The sequence below is a fragment of the Dipodomys merriami genome, unplaced genomic scaffold (assembly GCF_024711535.1).
Source record: "Dipodomys merriami isolate MVZ:Mamm:240054 unplaced genomic scaffold, mDipMer1.0.p SCAF_17, whole genome shotgun sequence".
Taxonomy (NCBI): Eukaryota; Metazoa; Chordata; class Mammalia; order Rodentia; family Heteromyidae; genus Dipodomys; species Dipodomys merriami.
Genome location: NW_027203048.1, coordinates 17,045,461 through 17,066,001, shown reverse-complemented (window position 1 = coordinate 17,066,001; position 20,541 = coordinate 17,045,461). Strand labels below are relative to the sequence as shown.

Below are 20,541 nucleotides of genomic sequence, written 5' to 3'. Positions count from 1 at the left end.
TTTACAACTTGTGTGTGTGTGTGTGTGGAGGAGGGAGGAGTAGGGGAGGGAGGGGGTAGTGGGAGAAAAAGAAAGGAGTGGGTAATGATGTTCCACAAGAAATGTACTCCTTCCCTTACTCGTGTAACTGTAACCTCTCTGTACAGCATCTTTACAGTAAAAATAAATTAATTTAAAAAAATGACAGGAAAAGACCAGACCTGGGTGCTCAGCCTGGGAACCAGACCCTGGGGATGGGGGCGGGGCCTGAGCAGGAGGCGTGGCCTCGCGCGGGACAGTCCCGAGGGGCGTGGCCAAGGCGGGGTTCCCGGGGCGGGGCCAGACTGAGGGGCGGGGCGGGGCCGGCCTGCGGGGCGGGGCGCGCGGCGGCACCCGGCGCGATGGCGGCGGACGGGGACTGGCAGGATTTCTATGAGTTCCAGGAGCCAGCCGGGAGCCTCCTGGACCAGGAAAACTGTAACGCGAGCCCCGAAGCTGAGGCCGGGCCGGCCGGGGTCGGCGATGGCTTCCCGGCGCTGGCCTGCAGCCTGGAGGAGAAGCTGAGCCTGTGTTTCCGCCCCTCGGGTCCTGGCGCCGAGCCCCCGAGGGCGGCCGTGCGGCCCATCACGGAGCGCAGCCTCCTGCAGGGGGACGAGTGAGTGCGGGGCCGGCGGGGGCGGGCGGGAGTGCCCGGGGGCCCGGTCCCCGCCCAGGCCCGCAGCCCGCGGGGCTCCCCGCAGGCTCCGCCCCGCGCCCTCCTTCCGCCTCCATGGACGCGGCCCCTCCCCGTCCCGCCCCGCCGGGGCGCGGGGTCCGCGCGCGATCGGGCGGGGCGGGGCGGGGCGGGAGGGGGTTTAAATCCCCGCCCCGCGGTGGGGCCTCCGCTCCGCCCTCCCGCCGAGCCCTGACTTGGTTTACCCGAGTCTCCCGTGGGAGCCCTTGGTTAGAAACCCGCGGGGCTCCATTCATTCATTCGTTCGTTCGTTCATTCCGCCCCCTTTTCGTGGAAGCGCCCGCTACGTGCCAGCTCTGCTGCGCACTGACTGACACGGCCCCCTCCCACCCGGCACGGCGGAGGCAAACACGGGTTTGTGAACACGTGTTTGCGGCGTGGTGATAAAGGTTCCGGATATTTGGGGGGCGGCTGGGTGGAGGGGGGCCCAGTCGGGCGCACTTCGTAGAGAAAGCCACTTGCAAAATCGAATGCTGCTGGTTGAATGGGAGCTGAGGGCCAGGATGTAGCACGTGCAGAGGCACCAGGCCGGGTAGTGTGAGGCCACAGCTGAGCCCCAGAAATGCGGGCCTCTACAGAGGCAGAAATGAAAGGCTCCTGGCTATTAATGGCAAGGATCTCCTAGTGTGGCCCAGAAGCTGATGGGTAAACAAATAATGATTACAGGATCACCTAAGTGACCAGGTTCAGTGTTGGAGGTGCGCAGGGACTTACACTAACTGGACGAGAGAAGGGGCAGTGTTTCTGGATATACTTTATTTAACAACCTGGAGCCCCAGTTAGACTTTGGTTAAATTAAGGTTCTTATGCTGTACATAGTCTTACCTGATAAAAGGAAAAGGAGAGCCGGGAAGCTTAAGCAAATTTGCACTTATAGGTGGAGAGGGACCCGCAGAGCTGCTGCAGGTGAAATGAATGGAGTACTTACTTGCCAGGGAGTACTTACTTTTTTTTTTTTTGTGGTGAAAATACTGTACAAAGGGGTTACAGTTACATGAGCAAGGTAATGAGTACATTTCTTACCCAGCATTGTTGCCTCCTCCTTTGTTCTTCTCCTACCATCCCTTCCCTCCGGCCTCCTCAGCTACACCGCCCTCCCCCCCCCCCCCCCCCCAAATTGTAAAGTTTGTTTTTCGACATGGAGTACATCACATTGTTGCAGTGGGTCAATCTGAATCCCTATTTAAACAATTTGTTTTTTCCTTCCCCTCCCCAAATTATACCAACATCAAATACAGTGAAGACAAGGGTTATAGCGTGGGGAGGAACATACAAAGCAACAAAAAAAAAATCACATGGTACCTTATAAATAGGTTAGAAACAATAGCAAGGAAGAAAAAACCACTTGTGTCTCTATCTTGGGGTTCATTTCGCTTAACATCATCTTTTCTGACCTTTTCTGCTTGTCCAAGACATATACTAGTTATTGCAAATAAGGGAAACCATGGGACCTATGTTTCTTTGGGCCTGGCTTACTTACTTCACTTAATATAATTTTTTCCAAGTCTTTCCATTTCCTAACAAATGGGGCAGTGTCATTCTTTCTGATGGAGGCATAGAATTCCATTGTGTGTGTGCGTATATATGCCACATTTGGGCATCTGGGTTGGTTCCATATCTTAGTTATGGTAAATAATGCTGCAATAAACATAGTTGTGCTGGTAGCTTTGGTATAGTCTTGTTTGTGATCATCCGGGTAAATACCCCAAAGTGGGATTGCTGGGTCATAGGGGAGCTCTATGTGGAGTCTTTTGAGGAACCTCCATACTGCTTTCCAAAGTGGTTGAACAAGTTTACACTCCCACCAACAATGCAGTAGGGTTCCCTTTACTTTTAAGATGGGTTTCAACAGCACTGAAGAGATGGAGAGACTAGTAGCTGGAAGGAGAAATTCTTTTAAGAGTTGAAAAGATCCATGGGCACCGAAAGGGGCTCCCAGTTTGCTGGTCTCCCAGTTTGCTGGATACTTTCAGGAAATAAGAGAGGGAACTTGAAAAGAGGGTGTTGGGGGTTGTGTGTGTGTGTGTGTGTGTGTGTGTGTGTGTGTGTGTGTGTTTGTGTGGGGCTATCAACTTGGCTTCTTATATTGGTCCTCTGTAGTATGGAGGAGCATAGGTGTAGACACAGCCTAGTTGAAGAAGAAGGAAATGTTTATGAATATGAATTTTTATGTAAAGAGCCAAGCATGTAGTCAATAGCAAATTATGATATTGCTTGAAAGTTATTTGCTAAAGAAAAGATAATTTCATATAAATGTAGATTTACATATTCAGTATAACTTAAAATTTAGGGCATATTCCGGATTTTAAGTTACGTTTCTAGGAGTAATTTAATTGAAATAGACAAGTGGCTTGTACATAGATAATTAGGGGCTCCTAATTTTGCTTTAGTTGTTTTTTTTGGTCAGTTGTGAGGCTTGAACTCAGGGCCTGGGCACTGTCCCTGAGGCTCTTTGTATTTAAGGCTAGTGCTCTACTACTTGAGCCACACTTATCTCAAGCCGCAGTTGAGATAAGAGTCTTACTGGGACTTTTTTTCCTGGGACTGGCTTTGAACCTCAATCCTCAGAGCTCAGCCTCTCGAGTAGCTGGGATTACAGGTGTGAACTACCGGTGCCTGGCTACTTGGTCTTTTTGCTAGTTTATTTAGCTTTTGCTTAAAACTTAGGTTGTAAAGTTTAGAATATTTTATTGCTCTTGATAATAGTTTTTAATAGAATGCTGGTGATTTTGAGGTGCATAACAGATCTACCCATGAACTGGGGCTGGTCACCACTGTTATTGTCTTTCAACTGTGTAAATTTGTGTGTGTGTGTGTGTGTGTGTGTGTGTGTGTGTGTTTGTGTGGGGCTATCAACTTGGCTCCTTATATTGGTTCCTCTGTAGTATGGAGGAGCATAGGTGTAGACAGAGCCTAGGTGAAGAAGAGAGAAATGTTTATGAATATGAATTATTTGATAGAATCTATTCCAATGTCTTTTTGCTAGTGAGAGTTGTGATTTCTTTTATTCAGATACTGTCTTGCCTGAGAGTACTTTACTTAGCTTCTGGGAATCCAGTTTTCCTTTTGGTAAATGTGTATTCTACTTACCTACTGACACCTTAGGTTAAGAGGGTTTGTGCAAGATTCAATGATGGCAGGACTTTGACCTTGAAAAGTGCTGCCCATTGTTTATGACTGCTGGTAATACTTTCTGATAAGGAGGGAATCAGTTCATATGTCTTGACTAGAGAATTCTAGAAAATTTTCACTAAAGCTGGCCCTGTGTCCCTTTTAACTACAGTTGTTCTGACATTGGTAGAGATAGAGGATTATTAATTGTCCGCTTTCTTGGGAGATTAAATTCATCACTTCTTACAGGTGATGTGTTCTATTCCACTGTTCTTGTCTGAAAGCCTCATTCAAGGATGAGGCAACAAACAGAGAATATAGCTCTCAAACTGAGGACTAGACTATTTTACCCTAGTCCCTGACCAGGAACACATATATCACCTATTACTCAGTATTTGAAAAAGTTTTTTTTTTTCACTCGCAAAGGTGTGAGTCAGAAACTCAGCAAGTAGCAATCCAGAGATATTGCCTCTAATTCTAGCTCATTGGTCTTAGAGAAGATCAGATTCCAGTAGAGAATAGGAATGAACCATGCATATGGGAAATTTTCTGAGTAAAACCTGGTTTTCTTTTCTTGTTTTCTGTCAGTCATGAACTCAGGGCCTGAGCTCTTTTGCTCAAGGCCAGCACTGTATCACTTTGAGCCACAGTACCACTTCTGGTTTTTGAGTGGTTAATTGGAGATAGAGTCTTATGGGCGACTTTTCTGCCCAGGCTGGCTGTGAACCTCCAATCTCAGCCCTGAGTAGCCAGGATTACAAGCCTGAGCCACTGGTGCCCAACTAGATTTTCTTTTCTTTCCTTTCCCCTCCCTCCCTCCCTCCCTCCCTCCCTCCTTCCCTCCCTCCCTCCCTTCCTTCCTTCCTTCCGTCTAGACCAGGATATAAAGTTGGTATCTGCCACCACTTTTGCTCATTGGCTAGAGCTCTACGAACTGAGCCACCCCTCCAACCCTCCAAACCTGGTTTTCTAGAGCTTCCTGGGTCCACATTTTCAATGAGGCTAATATATATTCTGTGGCCAAACATCCCTTGAAATATACACTTTTGATAGCTATGGTTTACTGCCTCTGCTCTTTACCAAATCCTTGTCCATTAGATGAAGTATGTTGTTCCTCCATCCTTAAATATACATTGTTATATTTATGCCCCCAATAGGAATTTTTTTGTATAGCCTAGTTCATTACACACTTTGACAAAAGGCCTCCCCAGTTATTTAATGACTTATAAGGAGATACCATATGACAGTGTTAGGATTTTAAATAATACCACATCATGAATATTTTTCTAGTTAATAAAAAATGTGTAGTATTCTTTACTTACTCTAATTTCATTTTATTTTATTTGTATTCTTCAATTCTGTTTTTTTCATGAAATGTTGTGTTTTACAGTGCTGATTATTTCTTTGGTACTGAAATTAATTTCAATCATGAAATAAGAGTCTGATATCTGTTTGGTGTGGCTGGAGACTTTACTCAGTGTAGCTCATTTGAATTAATGCTTGGAGTAGTGGAGCTGGAGGGAGAGGGCATCTGAATCCCACAGAGGTTAAGGGACTTGGCCAAAGAGATTCATTGTGTGAGGAAGATTGGAGATGAAAATTCATTGCTTGAATCCTGTCTCAAATGCCCTTTTCATTTCACCCTAGCACTTCACCAAGGTGCTCTTTGGTAATAAGGTAGAGAAACTGCATTAAATATAACTTATGTGCATTTTTTGTGACCTCTCTTTCCTGGCTCATTCATTCAGTCTTAGTTCTTCGCCTATTATGTTACAAAATACTAAATCTGTTCTCACATTGAGATAGAATCTTTTCTCCAGAGAAAGTGCAAACTTTTTGGTAGAGATTATTCGCTTTATAATATGTTTCCTGTGTTTGGAAGTTACCAAAGAAAAATGTTATTGTAATGCCTGGAAAGGTTACCTAACTTCTTCATGCCCTGTCTTCTGATCTGGAAAATGAAGATAATAATGTTTCCTACTTCTAATGTGGTTTTTAGGGATTAAATGAGTTAATACATGTAAATTGCTTTGATGAATTTTATGGGTCATGTCACTCGATGGAAGTGTTATTGACTAATAACACTTTGGGACACTTAACTTTCCCTTAGGACTTCTTGTCAGTCCAACTGTATGATTTTCATGTAGTTTCTAATTATAGAATTTTCTTCATGTAGTATTTTTAGTTTTATCTAGCAGATTGCTTTGTTGCTATTTTTTTTCCCCTAAGAAACGAGGTACCTTGTACTTTTTGCTTGGATATTTGTTGTTAGAAATACTCATAAAAGACATGTAGACTTGTGTTACTCATTGTCGTTTTCCTCTTTTTTAAGGATTTGGAATGCCCTGACAGACAATTATGGAAATGTAATGCCTGTGGACTGGAAGTCATCCCATACCAGGACCTTGCATTTGCTTACTCTGAACCTCTCAGAAAAAGGGGTAAGTCAGGAGTTCAGCCCATAGTTTCTACATAACTGATGCTGAGAGTTTAGGGTGCATATTCACCAAGCTAGGTCTTGCTGTCTTAATTATGTAGCTGGCACCCTGTTGTCTTTGCCTTCATCATTGTGGAGATTGGTGAACACCAATGATCAACCGTCTCTTACTGCCTATGTACTTTTAATCTGCTTAGAACACTAGGTGTGATGCTAGCCTTTGATTAATTTGTTAAGGGTATTGGAAAATCAATGTAGAGATACTTTCTTGTTGAATTTGATGACTTGCTAGACATGACACGTCAGAAGATTGTAGATTGCTGTGAATATTGGGGAACCACTAAGAGAAGTTTCACTGCTTGACATTTGAATGTGTTCTTGGCTCACTTATTCAGTGGGAGGTGCCTGTGCCTTGTACTGTCAAGGGGAGATGACTTGAGTAAGAAGTGGGAACATGACTTGGGAGCCAGAAAAGGGAAGGGATCGACTTGAAGTGGAAAATCGCAGTATTAACTTTGTTTAACACGGATGAGGAATATAGCCAAACTATATAAGTTTTACAGGCTAGGTTCTTTATCAAATAGCAGTGTAAGCTCATGACAGATCTTCTGGACTGCTCCATATTTCACCAGAGTTAATTGTGTGATTATTGGTAGTATAATGTAGTAGGGCTGCCAGTATTTTAAAAAGCATTGCTAGTGTTTTGTGAAAATGGCTTTCTTAAATCTGTGCCTGCTGCTTTCATTTTCTAGTAACATCTAGAGTTCTGACAGTATTCTGCAGTATTGCTGTAGAGGTGGAGTCTTCACTGTTGGTTCCAATTATTAACCCTGTTAAGCTTTGCAGATTGACCTGGCGCACATTTGCTTGTCTTCTGTTATAGGTCATAGCTGTCATTTGGGGCTTTGCTCAGTTCCCGCCTCTCTCTCTCCCCCTCTCTCAAGCTTCCTATCACCATTTAGCCTGCTGATCTTATGGAATTATGCAACTTCAGAATTGGAAGGGGCTGTAAAGAACACTTAATCCAGCCTCTCCCTCGTGGGGGCAGTCCCCACCTACATCATCTCTGCCAGATGGCCATGCAGCCATGGCCTAAATCCTTGCATGGAAGGAAAAGGAACTCTTCTGCCTGGGAAATGATGACATTTTTGGACATGTAAGCTTTGGAAGGGCTTGCTGTTTAAGAGCCCTGTTGTCTCATGGGAGGAGTCCCCCACAGCCTTTTGTCTATGTCTATATAGAGACGGTACTGTGTCTTCATATTAATCACGTTTCCGGATCTGTCCATTAGACTGTGGTTTCCTAGCAGGTATCTTTGTATTTGTTGTCTTTTTTATTAATTACCACTGTACCTGGAACATGGTATATACTGAGTTTATTTGTTGAGTGAGTCAGTGGATGACCTTATCTTTAAAGTCAGAGATAAAAGACTTTTAAAAATCTTTTTTCCTATATTGAAAATTGTGCCAAGTCCACCGTGATCTGTCCATGAGTACTTTTTTGTTTGACATATTGCAAATAAGCATAAAAGAGTTCTTTTCATAGTTTCAGAGAGAAGCATATTAGCTGCATGAGTGGGGCACTCTAATACAGGTTCACTGAATAAAATGTAAATCTTGTATTGTTGGATTGTGTCTTGGGAAGTGTTTCCCGTCTTCCTGCCCTTTGAATGCTGCTTTCAATGCCAGAGTAATACTGTAGCCATGGTAATGATTAGTAACAACTTGGTGTTCAGTACTAGAACTGATTGAAAACTTTATCTGGAAAACCTCAGAAGATTAAAATAAACAAGCAGTCCTCTCTTTGTCTCTTTGTCAGTCAGTCAATCATTCATATTTACCCTGATGTGCCTATTGGGCTGATGAACAGAATGAAATTAAAACTATTTCTCAGAAAGGATTATAGCATGCATTGAGTTTCCAAAGAGCAAATGGGTAAAAAGGATTATATAAAAACTATCCAAGTCTCCCTAATAGATGATAAATAAGTTTGAAAAGTTTTTACCTTGGGAAAGTTACCATTGTCCTTTAGGCATTGTGTTCTTCCCATGTCTGAGTTATATAAAATTTAACTTTTAAAGCATTCTTCACATTGTCTCAGTTGTAAAGCAGAGTATATAAGGAAATTGTTTTCTTGATGATGGGAGATGTCTAATTATTTTTGTATTAAGTTGAAAGAACTGTTCATGTATCTCACAGTTTGCTAGATTTCATTTTGTAAGTTTTCTTTCTTTGAAGATTAAAATGCACATTTCTAAATCTGATGGTTCTTTTGTGGAGTAAAAATGCTGGCACGTTCCACATCCTCGTTGGACCCATTTTTTCCATACTGCATCTGTAACTTTATATGAGGAAAAATAGTGTCACCAGCTCCGCATCTACGCCAGGCATAGAGAGGAGTGATTGGTCAGTGTGGCACAAAGATGTCCTGTTGACGCCTAATGGGAGAGCAAATAATAATCCCCATGACAGCCAAGATCAGGGTTCAAAGCCCTCAGTGTGTGCGTGCCTCTGTGTGGGAAATGGACTTCCTCTCTGGAAAGAAGACCTGCGATCATCTTCTCTGTGTCACCATACCATACTGACTCAGTTTTTAATTTTCTTTATTGTGATTGTAACTGCCTTTGGTGGTTTTTTTTAAGTGTGTATTTAGTGTACCATTCAGCCTTAAAAGAGCCATACTATTCATTTCCGTAAGTGGATTACAGTAACTAATCAGTCAATCTCTTTCTCGTGCTTTGCTGTGTCTCACAGCTTTACAGCCCTAGTCTGAACTGGTCACTGTCTAGCCTAGCCTTCCAACCTTTCTGGGATTTTTTTACTTCCTCCATCATTACAAGAATTCTCCTCACTTCTCTGTTGCATTAGACTCTGTGTCTTCCTTATTCATTTCCCTGCTGGATCCTTTCTGAGAAAGGGTGGAGAAGAGGTCAATTCCCTGGCTATTTGCATGTCTGAAATGACTTTCTCTTCAGCTCCCACTTAGTTGTTAAGTTAGCTGGATATTAGATTCCAGGGTATAACTCATTTGAACATGAAAATTAAATTGTTTTCTGGCATCTATTGTTGCTGGTGAGAATTCAAGTGACATTTTGATTTAGATCCTTCTAACGTGATTGCTCTTTTTCTCTGAAAGCTCTTATCTCCCTCTCCCCCTTCATTTTCTGAAATCCTCTGTGTCAGATGCCGTGTGGCTTGGCCTTCTGTGGGCTGAGTGTGCAGAAGGTAGACTAAGATTGTGAGAGAATGAGGGAGAGTGTCATCACTGTGATGCGACAGTGCTGGGCCATCCTTTCCAGGCTCCTTTTGGAAACTCAGCTTGCCAGCCTCGTCCCCTGCAGGGTTCTTACACTCTGGGCTCCAGGTTTGCCCTTGAAACATGGTATGCTTCCATTTCAGGAACTGGGGAGGCCGTGGGAGCCTCCTACCTAAGTCCATCTCATTGTTTCATCAGTTGTAGTTATGTTCTTTGTACTAGTCATTCAGATAACTTCCCAGAGAAAAGTTTGTACTGTAACAATTAGACTAAATACAATATATTTATATTTGGGTTGAGTGTCTCTTATCTGAAATGCTGTGGGACCAGAAATGAGGGCCCGGGATTGAGGGCTCTTTTTGGATTTTGGAATATTTGCATATTTATGACAAAGTTATCTTGGAGATGGAACCCAACTTAAAGTCTGTATGTCTTACATACGTGGCCTGATGGAGGTGGTGTATGTATTGTTTTTAGTACGCCCGCATTTTGAGTACAACCCATCTCTTGATGTCACGTGTGGGATTTCCCAGTTGATATGTCAAGGTGTGATACTCAAAAAAGTTTCAAAGTTTGAAACATTTTGTCCTTTGGAATATTTAGGCTTTCAAGGATTAAATTTTTACAATCTATAATATTATACAATGTAAACAATATATTATTTTATTAATATAAAATGTGACAGAATGACATGATTTCTTCTTGCATGTCCTGCGGCTCATTTGTTTTTCAAGAACTCAGGGTATTCTTCCTGAGAGTAGAGTTCTCATTCCAGTTCTGTTGATCATCAAAATATTCATGTTATGATAGAGAGGAATAAATGTTAGTTGGATAGGTAATTTAATCTGCTGAAATTTCCCCAACTTTTACAAGTAGTACTGGTACTAAACTCTAAACAGGATGAAAGGAAATCAGCTAGATATGGTGAAATACTATCGGGCTAGCAGCAGCCAGGCATAGTTTAGCAGTGTTGGCAAGAAGACGTAAAAAGAGGAAGACGTTTCTAGAACCTGGACAGATGATCTGTGTAGAAGTCTGCTTCACAGGAGCTGTAGCCTTTGGTGAAGAGCCAGCACTGACAAATGGCAATCTGGCAGGGAAAGGACAGCAGAAGTGCCCAGCAATGTCCTTCACCCCTTGTAGTCTCCCAGTGTCTGCAGGGAAGTGCAACTCCACTGCATCCTTTGATGTGGTGTACATGGTCATCTCCTGGGTACACAGCACAGTGCTGGTGAGATGATTGGAACCTTTCTAGCATTGTTAGGTGTAAAGATGCTTTTGGAAACTAGAGATGAAATATGTAACTGGAAAGAATAATTGTGGCTCTTTTGAACAAATCCTGTCTTCCATGGCATTGATCCACTTATCGTTTCCTCTGAATATTGGGAAGTAACTTACAAGTGCTTTGCTTTATATTTTGGTAGATTTTAACTTATACCAGTTTATTAGCTAGGTAACATTCATTGCCAAACTTCATTTTCTTCTAGTTACTCTATTTTCCTACTAATGAATACTGGTTTTTTTTTTTTCCTGTCTAGGTTTTAGCTCCTGTAGAACGCTTTTTTAAAATTTAAGCAGTTGTTCAGATGTTAAGCATCTGTACAAAGTATAAATCTGACTTGATCAATGTTACTTACCTCTTTCATCGTTCTCCCCTTACAACACTTTTATAGCTATTTCTTCAGGAAAGTAGTATGTATCTATATCAGGACAAGGGACCTATACCGCATCATAGCATCTGTCTCCATGGCTCGTGCTTCTTGGGGGTGTGTGTATAAAGCAGGACCTACACTGCGTGGTTCAGGGTGGCTAGTAACTTCTCCCTTTCAAGAGAGAACTCTGCCACCTGTCACCCAGAGATGTTGACCTGTCTTTGGTCTGAGCATCTTGCTTTTAATCTTGGGTCTGTTTGCTTTCAGATAAGTGAAGGTTTGCTCTTCGACACCTCAGATGAGGAGGAGCTGCGAGAACAGTTGGATATGCATTCGATTATTGTCTCCTGTGTGAATGAGGAGCCCCTGTTCACAGCAGACCAGGTACGGGCATTCATCTACCTGGGAAAAGTGGAGTCTAGAGCTGACAGCCATTGTTCATGGTGCCAGTAATGATGCTTGTGCAGAATTTACTTGCATGTCTTAGACTATGTAGGTAAATAGACTTAGGGGTTAACGCTTCCACTGAAGAAAGAAAAGTACATTATCGCCTGAACAAGATGAGATTTTATGAATTAGGAAGAATTTCAATTTAGACATTGTTAACAAGTCCAACAAATTTCTGAGGAAGGATGATTGCTTAACACAAAAAAATAAAAGGTTATTGTGAATTTCCCACTGTGTTTTTACATTGACCCAAACAGGAGCAAACTGTAATATACCCACGTAGAAAATAATTGTTCCTGTAAAACTGCGGTTCATAATCACTAGCACATATTAGACCTGTTATGCATGCCAGAAAAAAGTAAATGTTATTCCTGACCAGTCCTCTTACCTCTCTTGTATTGTCAAAAATGGAACACCAGAACTTCTTCCTGAACTAAAATGTTCCATGGCTCCTGAGCCTGTGGATTCTGTCACATTCTATTTTTAGCTGGAAAGATGAGGTCAGTAAGGAGATACTTTATGGCAAGGTTGGAAGGAGCACATTGAAAATGTACGTTAAAAATACCGCCATGGTGCTCTTTAGTGTATTTGTGGTTGCATTGTTCTAGGCTGGGAAGGAGCGTCAGGCTTAGAGAGCACGGAAGCAAGGTAGTATTGGTTTTGATTTTTTTATTTTTAGGTAAAGTGTGATATTGCAGACCCGGAGTACTCACTGTCCCTTACAAAGCTGTCTCAACATCAACAAGCAATCCCTGGTCTTAAGATTCAGAGAAACGTATTTGATAGCTTCCTTGAGTGTTTTGTCCCTGTTTATAATACCTACTTGGGGAAATGTTCTTATTAATTAGCATAATCCCATCTTCTCAGAATGACTTTCATTTTTCAACACCAGTGCTGCTTAGAATGCTGGCTGACTCACAAAGCATGTGAAATATAATCATAATTATACATATATATATATATATGTATATATATATATAGTCAGTTGTGCTTAAACTCTTGGCCTGCACTTTCTCTGAGTTCTTCAGCTCAAGGCGAGCATTCTACCACTTGAGCCATAGTACCACTTTTGGTTTTCCGGTAGTTAATCGGAGATGACTCTCACGGATTTTTCTACCTGGGTGGCTTTGAACCATGATCCTCGGATCTCAGCCTCCTGAGTAGCTAGGATTACAGGTATGAGCCATTGGTGCCTGGCTTCATGATTTTTATTTTTTACGCCATCATTGAATTGTATTTTCATCAATAATTTTTGTCTTCACTCCTTAAATTCTTTTCTTGAAGCACTGAGTAACTTTTCTGGCTTGGCTTTAAAGTTCCATTGAGTTCTGTTTCCTCCTCTACATTTAGAATCTGGAACAGGACCCAGTGGTAAGGCGTGAGCAGCATTGTTTCTAACTGTAGATCATTGTTTAAATGAAAGGCAGATGGAGTTCTGAAGCCTTCTTGCTTCTTGAAGCATTTTTCCTATTTGTGCTTCCACATTTTGAGTAACTGGTAAATAACCCCTTATCCCTCATTAACATAAGAATTTTTTTTCTGCAGCTAAAGGAGAACATTGCTGCCAGATTGCCAACTTCTTGCATTATGTATAAATATTTTATACCATTGTACTTTCTAAATTTTATGCCACATTTTTTGATAGCCCGAGACTAAGCACTTGTAGATGATATATGATAGTAAATTTTCTCTTGTCTTCTTTTTAACTGTAATTTTATGATGTGGCTCAAGCATGTCTGGCATAAATTTATTCAGTGTCATATCATCTCATGGTATAGTAAACCATGATAGGAATATGAAATCTAGTTGTATGTTTAGGATCTTGCACATTTCCTTTGATAAGCCGTGCTTACTTACTCTTAGAGTCAAAAAGTTTGCTTGTTCAGAACATCTACTGCCCAACACTGTTGGTTAATATGGATGCAATGCACTTGTACTGGATCATGAGTGCTGTATTTCAGCGAGATCTTTCCTTCTGTATGTTTAGTTAATGATGGTGTGTCTGTTTCACAAGGTTATTGAAGAAATTGAAGAAATGATGCAGGAATCCCCAGACCCAGAGGATGATGAAACCCCTACACAATCAGACCACCTTTCAATGCTCTCCCAGGAGATTCAAACTCTTAAGAGGTCTAGTACGAGCAGTTATGAAGAGAGTAAGAGACTCTCCCTATATCAGTGTTCTTTGTCTATCTCCAGAAAGCTTTGGTTGTCCCAGGGTTAGTTATATGCCCTCTGATAATACAGAAATCCAGACATGTTTATATTGTCACTCAGGATTGGTGTCCGCCTCATACCTTGCATGAGTTTGCTGGACTTCTGTAAGGAAGTACTCTAGACTGGGCAGTTAAAATTTCCTTTCTGTCAATTCTGGCTGCTAGATGTCCAACATTAAGTTGTCAGCAAGTTTGGTTTCTTCCAGGCCCTCTCCTCTTGGCTTGTCTCAAAAAAAAAAAACCCCAAATGGATTGGGACTTGGCTCACTGGTATAACACTTGTCTATTATGTACGAGGCCCTGGGTTCAATTTTGCTCTCTTTATGTGCCCTTCTTTCTACAATGTATCTGTGTCCAAATTTCCTCCTCTTATGAGAATACCAGTCATACTGAATACGAATACTTCATTTTAATCTAACCCCCTTTGTAAATACTCTGCCTTCAAATACTGGTATATTCTGAGGAGTTAGGATATCAAGATGAATTGTTGAAAAGATATAGTGTAGTTTACAACAAACAAGATATTCAGTAAATAGGTATTGAAAACAATTCCTATCTTTTATAAAGAGTTGTCTTCAGTGAAGACTTTGGGGCTGGGTGTGGTGGGACACACCTGTAATCATAGCTACTCTGAAAGCCGTGGCTGGAGGCCAGCCCAAGAAGACCTAGTGAGATCTCATCTCACAAAAACAAATGGACTGGGACGTGGTTCACTTGAGTATAGCACTTGTCTAGCACATACAAGGGCCTGGGTTCAATCCCTAGCACCACAGGAAGAATTTAGGGAATCAAAATTGTGTTTGAATTGGATCTTTTTCTGTTATCGACATGAGAATAATAGACTATGGAAACTGTACAATTGCTTAGCATGAAACGTTTCCAAACAAGCATAACCAGCCTAAGCATATTCTGAAAGATTCTTTTATTTTAAGAGTAGAGTTAGAATTTGAACTTGGGGCCTTGTGCTTCCTAGGCAGGAGCTTTACCACTGGGGTCACACCTACAGCCCTTTATGCTTTAGGTATGTTTGAGACAAATCTCATGGTTTTTGTGTAAGACTTTGATCAGATTTTGATCCTCCTGTATCTGCCTCTTACGTAATTGGGGCCTCAGGCTTATTTTTCAGATAAGGTCTTAACTTCTTTTTGCCCAGACTGGCCTCAAAGCTCAAATCCTCCCAACCCTGCTCCTCACATAGTTGAGATTAAAGATGAGTACCCTTTAGATCCCAAAGACTTAGCTCCAGGTCACATAATCACATGGTGAGTAGCGGAGAGGGATAGGACTTCAGCAATATCTTATCTCTTCCATGAGGAGGAATGCTCAGGAAAAAACAAATGGGGTTTCAGGAAATATTATTCCCTTCACCATCCTTCTAATCTCCAACAATATCCCCAAATCCATGTTTGAACATGTATTTAGTTTAATTCTATCAAATCTATGACTTCTTTCTTCAGAAGTGTCTCAGAACCCTGCACTGCACTCACCACCTGTCAGCTAGTAGTTTCTGTACTCCCCTCTACTTTTGGTGTTTGTTCTTTTCCTTGTTCAACCTTTCTCAGTGTTCCTGGTGTACTTGATTTACCCAGGTACAAAAGCTCGTCCTACTTTTTCATCTCAGCCAGCTGAGAAGTGACCTTGTCCATTTACCTCTGACTCAGACCTGCCCACATGAAGTTTTAGAATTCTGATCGCTAGGAATATGATTTTTGCTCTTTTGGTGTAATACTCCCCACTGTGCTTTTTGTCTTAGAATATGCTGTCCTTTGCTTCTGGTCACAGGAGTGAAAAGGCTGTCTGTCTCTGAACTAAATGAACTCCTGGAGGAAATTGAGACAGCTATCAAGGAGTTCTCTGAGGAGCTGGTGCAGCAGTTGGCCCTGCGAGATGAACTGGAGTTTGAAAAGGAAGTGAAAAACAGCTTTATTTCTGTCCTGATAGAAGTGCAGAATAAACAGAAAGAGCACAAAGAAACAGCCAAGAAGAAGAAGAAGCTCAAAAATGGGAGCTCTCAGAATGGGAAGAATGAGAGAAGTCCCATGCCCGGCACAGTAAGTGATGTGCTACCGGAGGCACTGAGGATTGGAAGCAGGTGGTCCCTGCACACCTGGCCAGTCCCAGCCCCGGGCAGGTCGTACCTGTGTGGGAGCTGTGCCTCTAACCGGAGGGCAACAGGGACTCTTCCTGGATACGTGATGTTTAGCTTTTGCAGAAAGGTGTTTCTTAGCAATGCTTTTAGTGGTTGCCCAAATAACTCAGCACTAAATGTTTAGAAGGGAAGAATGTCTTAAGGAAAAGAAGCTTTAGTAAGTGATAGTTTCTCCCTACATCAAAATATTAATAGTGGTTATTTATATTTGGGTGGTGGGCTTATGTATGGCTTAATTTTCTTATTTATGTTTAATATGTTAGATTGTAATAAGAAAATGAAAAGGGGGACCATTTAAGAGTAGCAGAATTATGCAGATCTTAAAAGCTCAGACTGATTTCTAGCCAGTGTCTCTTGATTTCTCAGCATGGTTGGGAAAGGCTCATACTAGTTTATTTTTAGTTAGTATCTTCCTATTAGTAGCAATTGAGTGATAGCAACGTTTCGTCCAAGTGTTTGGCAGACCAGAATGTTACTGGGCGATGAAAACAAGGTTGACTGTCTGGAACTTTGAATCTTTATATAAAGTGTTTAATTTTATGCTTTGTCACTTTTCTTGAGTGGTTCTGTTAATTTCACTCAATTAAACTTAATTATGACATTATCAATAATGTAAGACACATATCCTTATTGATCGTGTGGCTCCTTCACTGTGTATAATCAGTTGAGGCCTTATATATAATTTCCTACCTTGACTGCATGTGGAAAAAGATTTGTTTTATTTTTACAGTATAATGATTGGACCAAGGGATCCATTTTATAGGGAACACATTTTTTTTTTTAAGTCCATGATATTGGTAACATGATAATGTGTATCACAAACTGGCTATTGTGATTTACAATAATATAAATTTTTCTCTTTGATTAAGGCTCAATTATTTTCTTTAACGAATGTTTACCAGATGGGTGCCGGTGGCTTACACCTATAATCCTAGCTACTCAGGAGGCTGAGATCTGAAGATCGTGGTTCAAAGATGGCCTGGGCAGGAAAGTCTGTGAGACTCTTATCTCAATTAACCACCAGAAAACCGGATGTGGCATTGTGGCTCAAGTGGTAGAGCACTCACCTTGAGCTGAAGAGCAGAGGGACAGTGCCCAGGCTCAGAGTTCAAGCTCTGAGACGGAACAACAACAACAAAAAATGAATGTTTACCAGGGCTGGGCCCCAGAGATTTATGAGCTCCTGGAGGCTGAGATATCAGGATCATAGTTCAGAGCTAGCCTGGGCAGGAAAGTCTGGGAGACTCTTATCTCCAAGTAACTACTAAAAAAGTGAGAAGGAAAATGGTGGCACAAGTGGTTTAGTGCCAGCCTTGAGCACAAAAGCTCAGGGACTGTGCTCAGGCCCGGAGCCCAGGACTGGCACAAAAAAGAAAGAAAAAATATTTACCAGAGAAATAGATCTTGTTGACAATTGTTGATGGACCCTTGGATTGAAAATACAGTTTGAGTTGCGGGGCCACTGATAAGCAGTCAATATAAGAAAAGCATTCTGTGTCACTTACTTCATGATACTGTTATAAACCTATGAATAAGTTAAGATTTTCTTAGTGAAGTGGCCATTTGTAGGAAGTTAGAAAGGACAGAGCTAAAGAAAAAATGCTCAGTTATATTTCATTTTTGAGAAATGGTAGTGTTGGTAAGAAAGGCATTTAGTTAGTCATGTCTAGGGAAAAAAACACAATACTTTTATATTTGTTTGAATATTTAGCTCTGGAAAATTTTGCCTTAAAAGATCAAAGGACGTATTTTACCTTTGCATCTGAAGTTGTTAAGAAATTGTACCCTTTAAATTGCCCTGTTAGACTACCAGGACTAAACAAAATGCTTAGTGAAAAAGTCCACCTTGTCAGTAATTTCTGCCTATCTGCTGTTTGGGATAACATGTAGATCTTCCGTTTGTCAGAGTTAACAGTTAACTGAAGGAAACAAATTTACACCTAGGGGGGTTTAAAGACTTCTTTTTGTAATTCTCAAATAAACGGCGTTAGCATGTGTAACTTTACATGCTGTTTGTATTGAGAAATGGATTTGGCATGACAGTGTGTGGAGCTATTTGAGTGTCATACAAAAGTACCCTTTTTTCTCCACAATATTTAAACTAGTGAAGTTGCTTTGTAAGTCTCGATCTACTATTAATGTCAGAAATGTTAATCAGGGCAGTAATGGCACGGCTTAGCTTCTGGTACTTGTTCCCTGTATCTGTTTTTAGCTTAAAATGCCAGAGAATGAGCATCCCATCTGTCCTACAAACAGCTTGAAACCTGGGATTTGGAAGGTAGTGGCAGGTGACCAAAAAGTACTCTACAGTAGAATGACCATTGAGACAATACAGATTGCTGGAGGTATGTGTTCCCAGACATTTTACATCTCCATTCAGGTCCTGAGCTCTCTGAGTTAGTTAGTGTCAGTGATACTAACTTAAAAAAGTGGTGATCTTATAGTTGTCCTATGTTACCTGTTTTTCTAATGTCAGTCCTTTTTTTTCTGACTACTGCAGATACTTTTGAGATAATAGAACTTAAACTCTTTCCTTGAGTATGGAATAGTTTTTCTCCCATTTTCTTTCTTCGATATTTCATTATAATAATACATCAGTTTGTAGTTGGTATAATTCTTGACTCTAATTGCCAGCTTATTGAGTTTGGTCTAGTGATGCTGAGCCTGGCTGGGTAGAGAGCATAGTTAAACTATAGGTGTTAATTTTAGAGACGTGTTTTGTTTCAAACATTTGCTGCTGATTAAAAAAAAAGTGATCTAGGGCTGCCGTTTAGAACATTAGAAAATGCCATATTGAGTGCCTTGTAAAAGGGAGGTGTTACCTTGGCTTGAGTTTTAATTTTAAAATAACAGTATATCATATATTGGATATATCAGTATTCATTCATTCAGCAAATGTTTGTGGAATAGCCTAAATTCTTATGGGGGATTCAAACAACAGAGGAGCAAAAGGATGAATGGACGATGTAAAGTCAGGTAACAACAAATGCATCGAGGAAGACCAAGACAGCAGTGTTGCTGGTAGGGAGCTAGTTTGGAAAGTGAGAGGCCACAGTTGTACTGCAGCTCTTCATGATCTGCAGAGGATGCTGGCTGGCCCCTTTCCAGCTCTTGTGTTAGAGGAAAGGTCGAGGAATAAAGCCATTGGGGAAAACTGATTCAAGAGAGCAGAGGCTTGAGGTTGCTTTGTTTTGTTTTGCATCGCTTGAAGAAGGCTGAGGAGTGGAAGGTTGTGTGCACTGTCATCAGCATAGAGACAGTTGCATTTGCATTTCTTTATGCTATTTTGAATCTTTAGTTTCTTTATCTTCTATTCCCCTTTTCTTAACTGAGCTTCCTTATCTGTCACCCCTTTTTTAAAATTCATACTATTTTTATGACTTTTTAAGGAAAAGAAATTTAACTTTATTTTCTTTGTATATTTTCATTCATTAGGACTAACATGAGAAACCCAAGACATTCCTATTGATTGAATGTGAGAATGAAGGAAGGATCAGCGTGCAAATTTGTATTCTCCCAGATACCAAAGCCATGAGGCTAAATAGAGTCTTGATTAGGAATTAAGTGCTGTAGTTGAATCCTGCCAATGGTCATAGACACTTTTGAGTATGGGAGAGGTCAAATGAAATGATGTGTGTAGGAATGGTATAGAATGTATATATAGAATGGTATAGAGTGGTATAGAATTCACTCTCAGTGTATGTTATTTATCATCCATTCCTGCTGCTACCAGTCATCTCATGGATACGTTGTAGGGATCAGAAATTTACATGATTAAACCAAAGTTACCATTTTCCCAAATTTGAGCTTTTTTTTAAAAAAACTTATTTTGGTTAGTGAAACTAGTTTACTCATTCACTCACTGAAACCCCTGGAATTTCTTGGGGAAACAATATTGGGTTTAAACGAGTAGCTCTTCAAATTATTCTACAGAAATGCAAACCAGTCAGTAGAACAACGACCATTTCCCCACAGTTCTCAAGAGTAATGGACATTATTAGACTTTTAGTGTTACACTTTTTTTTTTTTTTTTTTTGTCAGTTGTGGGTCTTGAACTCTGGGCTTAGGTGCTGTCCCTGCACTCTTCAGCTCAAGGCAAGCACTCTACCACTTGAGCCACAGTACCATTTCCGGTTTTCTAGTGGCTTATTGGAGATAAGAGTCTCACGGAGTTTCCTGTCTGGGCTGGCTTTGAACTGCCATCCTCAGATCTCAGCCTCCTGAGTAGCTAGGATTACAGGTGTGAGCCACTGGCACCTGGCCTACTGTATACTTTTGATAGACCAACAGTGGTTGGATCTGCTGACCATTTGTATCATTTGATGTGTTGCTTTCTGTGTCTGAGTTGTTTCTCATATTTATCTGTGCTATGTACATACTTCTAATAGTACATTACCATATTGCCTTGCAATCAATCTTTGGCTCAGATCTCCTCTGACACAGGGTGCATTGTCAATAGCTAATTCATATTTACGGAGCACCTCATGTCACATATGAAGATTGAGTCTCAGAATACTTGGATTTGGGGATTTTAATGATTATTCCATAAGTATTTTTTATTT

The 20,541-nt window shown here is 41.2% G+C and overlaps 1 protein-coding gene across 2 annotated transcripts in view; it reads left to right on the top strand.

Moving 5' to 3' along the window:
* Positions 1 to 309: 309 nt before the first annotated feature.
* The window catches only part of Fez2 (fasciculation and elongation protein zeta 2), a 37,461-nt gene continuing 17,229 nt past the window's right edge, over positions 310 to 20,541 (top strand). For both annotated transcript variants that reach the window (XM_070025362.1, XM_070025361.1), the window contains exons 1-5: positions 310 to 634; positions 6,156 to 6,264; positions 11,435 to 11,551; positions 13,629 to 13,770; positions 15,613 to 15,881. In XM_070025362.1, the coding sequence (XP_069881463.1) occupies positions 381 to 634; positions 6,156 to 6,264; positions 11,435 to 11,551; positions 13,629 to 13,770; positions 15,613 to 15,881 (891 nt within the window). In that variant the 5' untranslated portion in view covers positions 310 to 380. The remainder of the gene's footprint in view (positions 635 to 6,155; positions 6,265 to 11,434; positions 11,552 to 13,628; positions 13,771 to 15,612; positions 15,882 to 20,541) is intronic.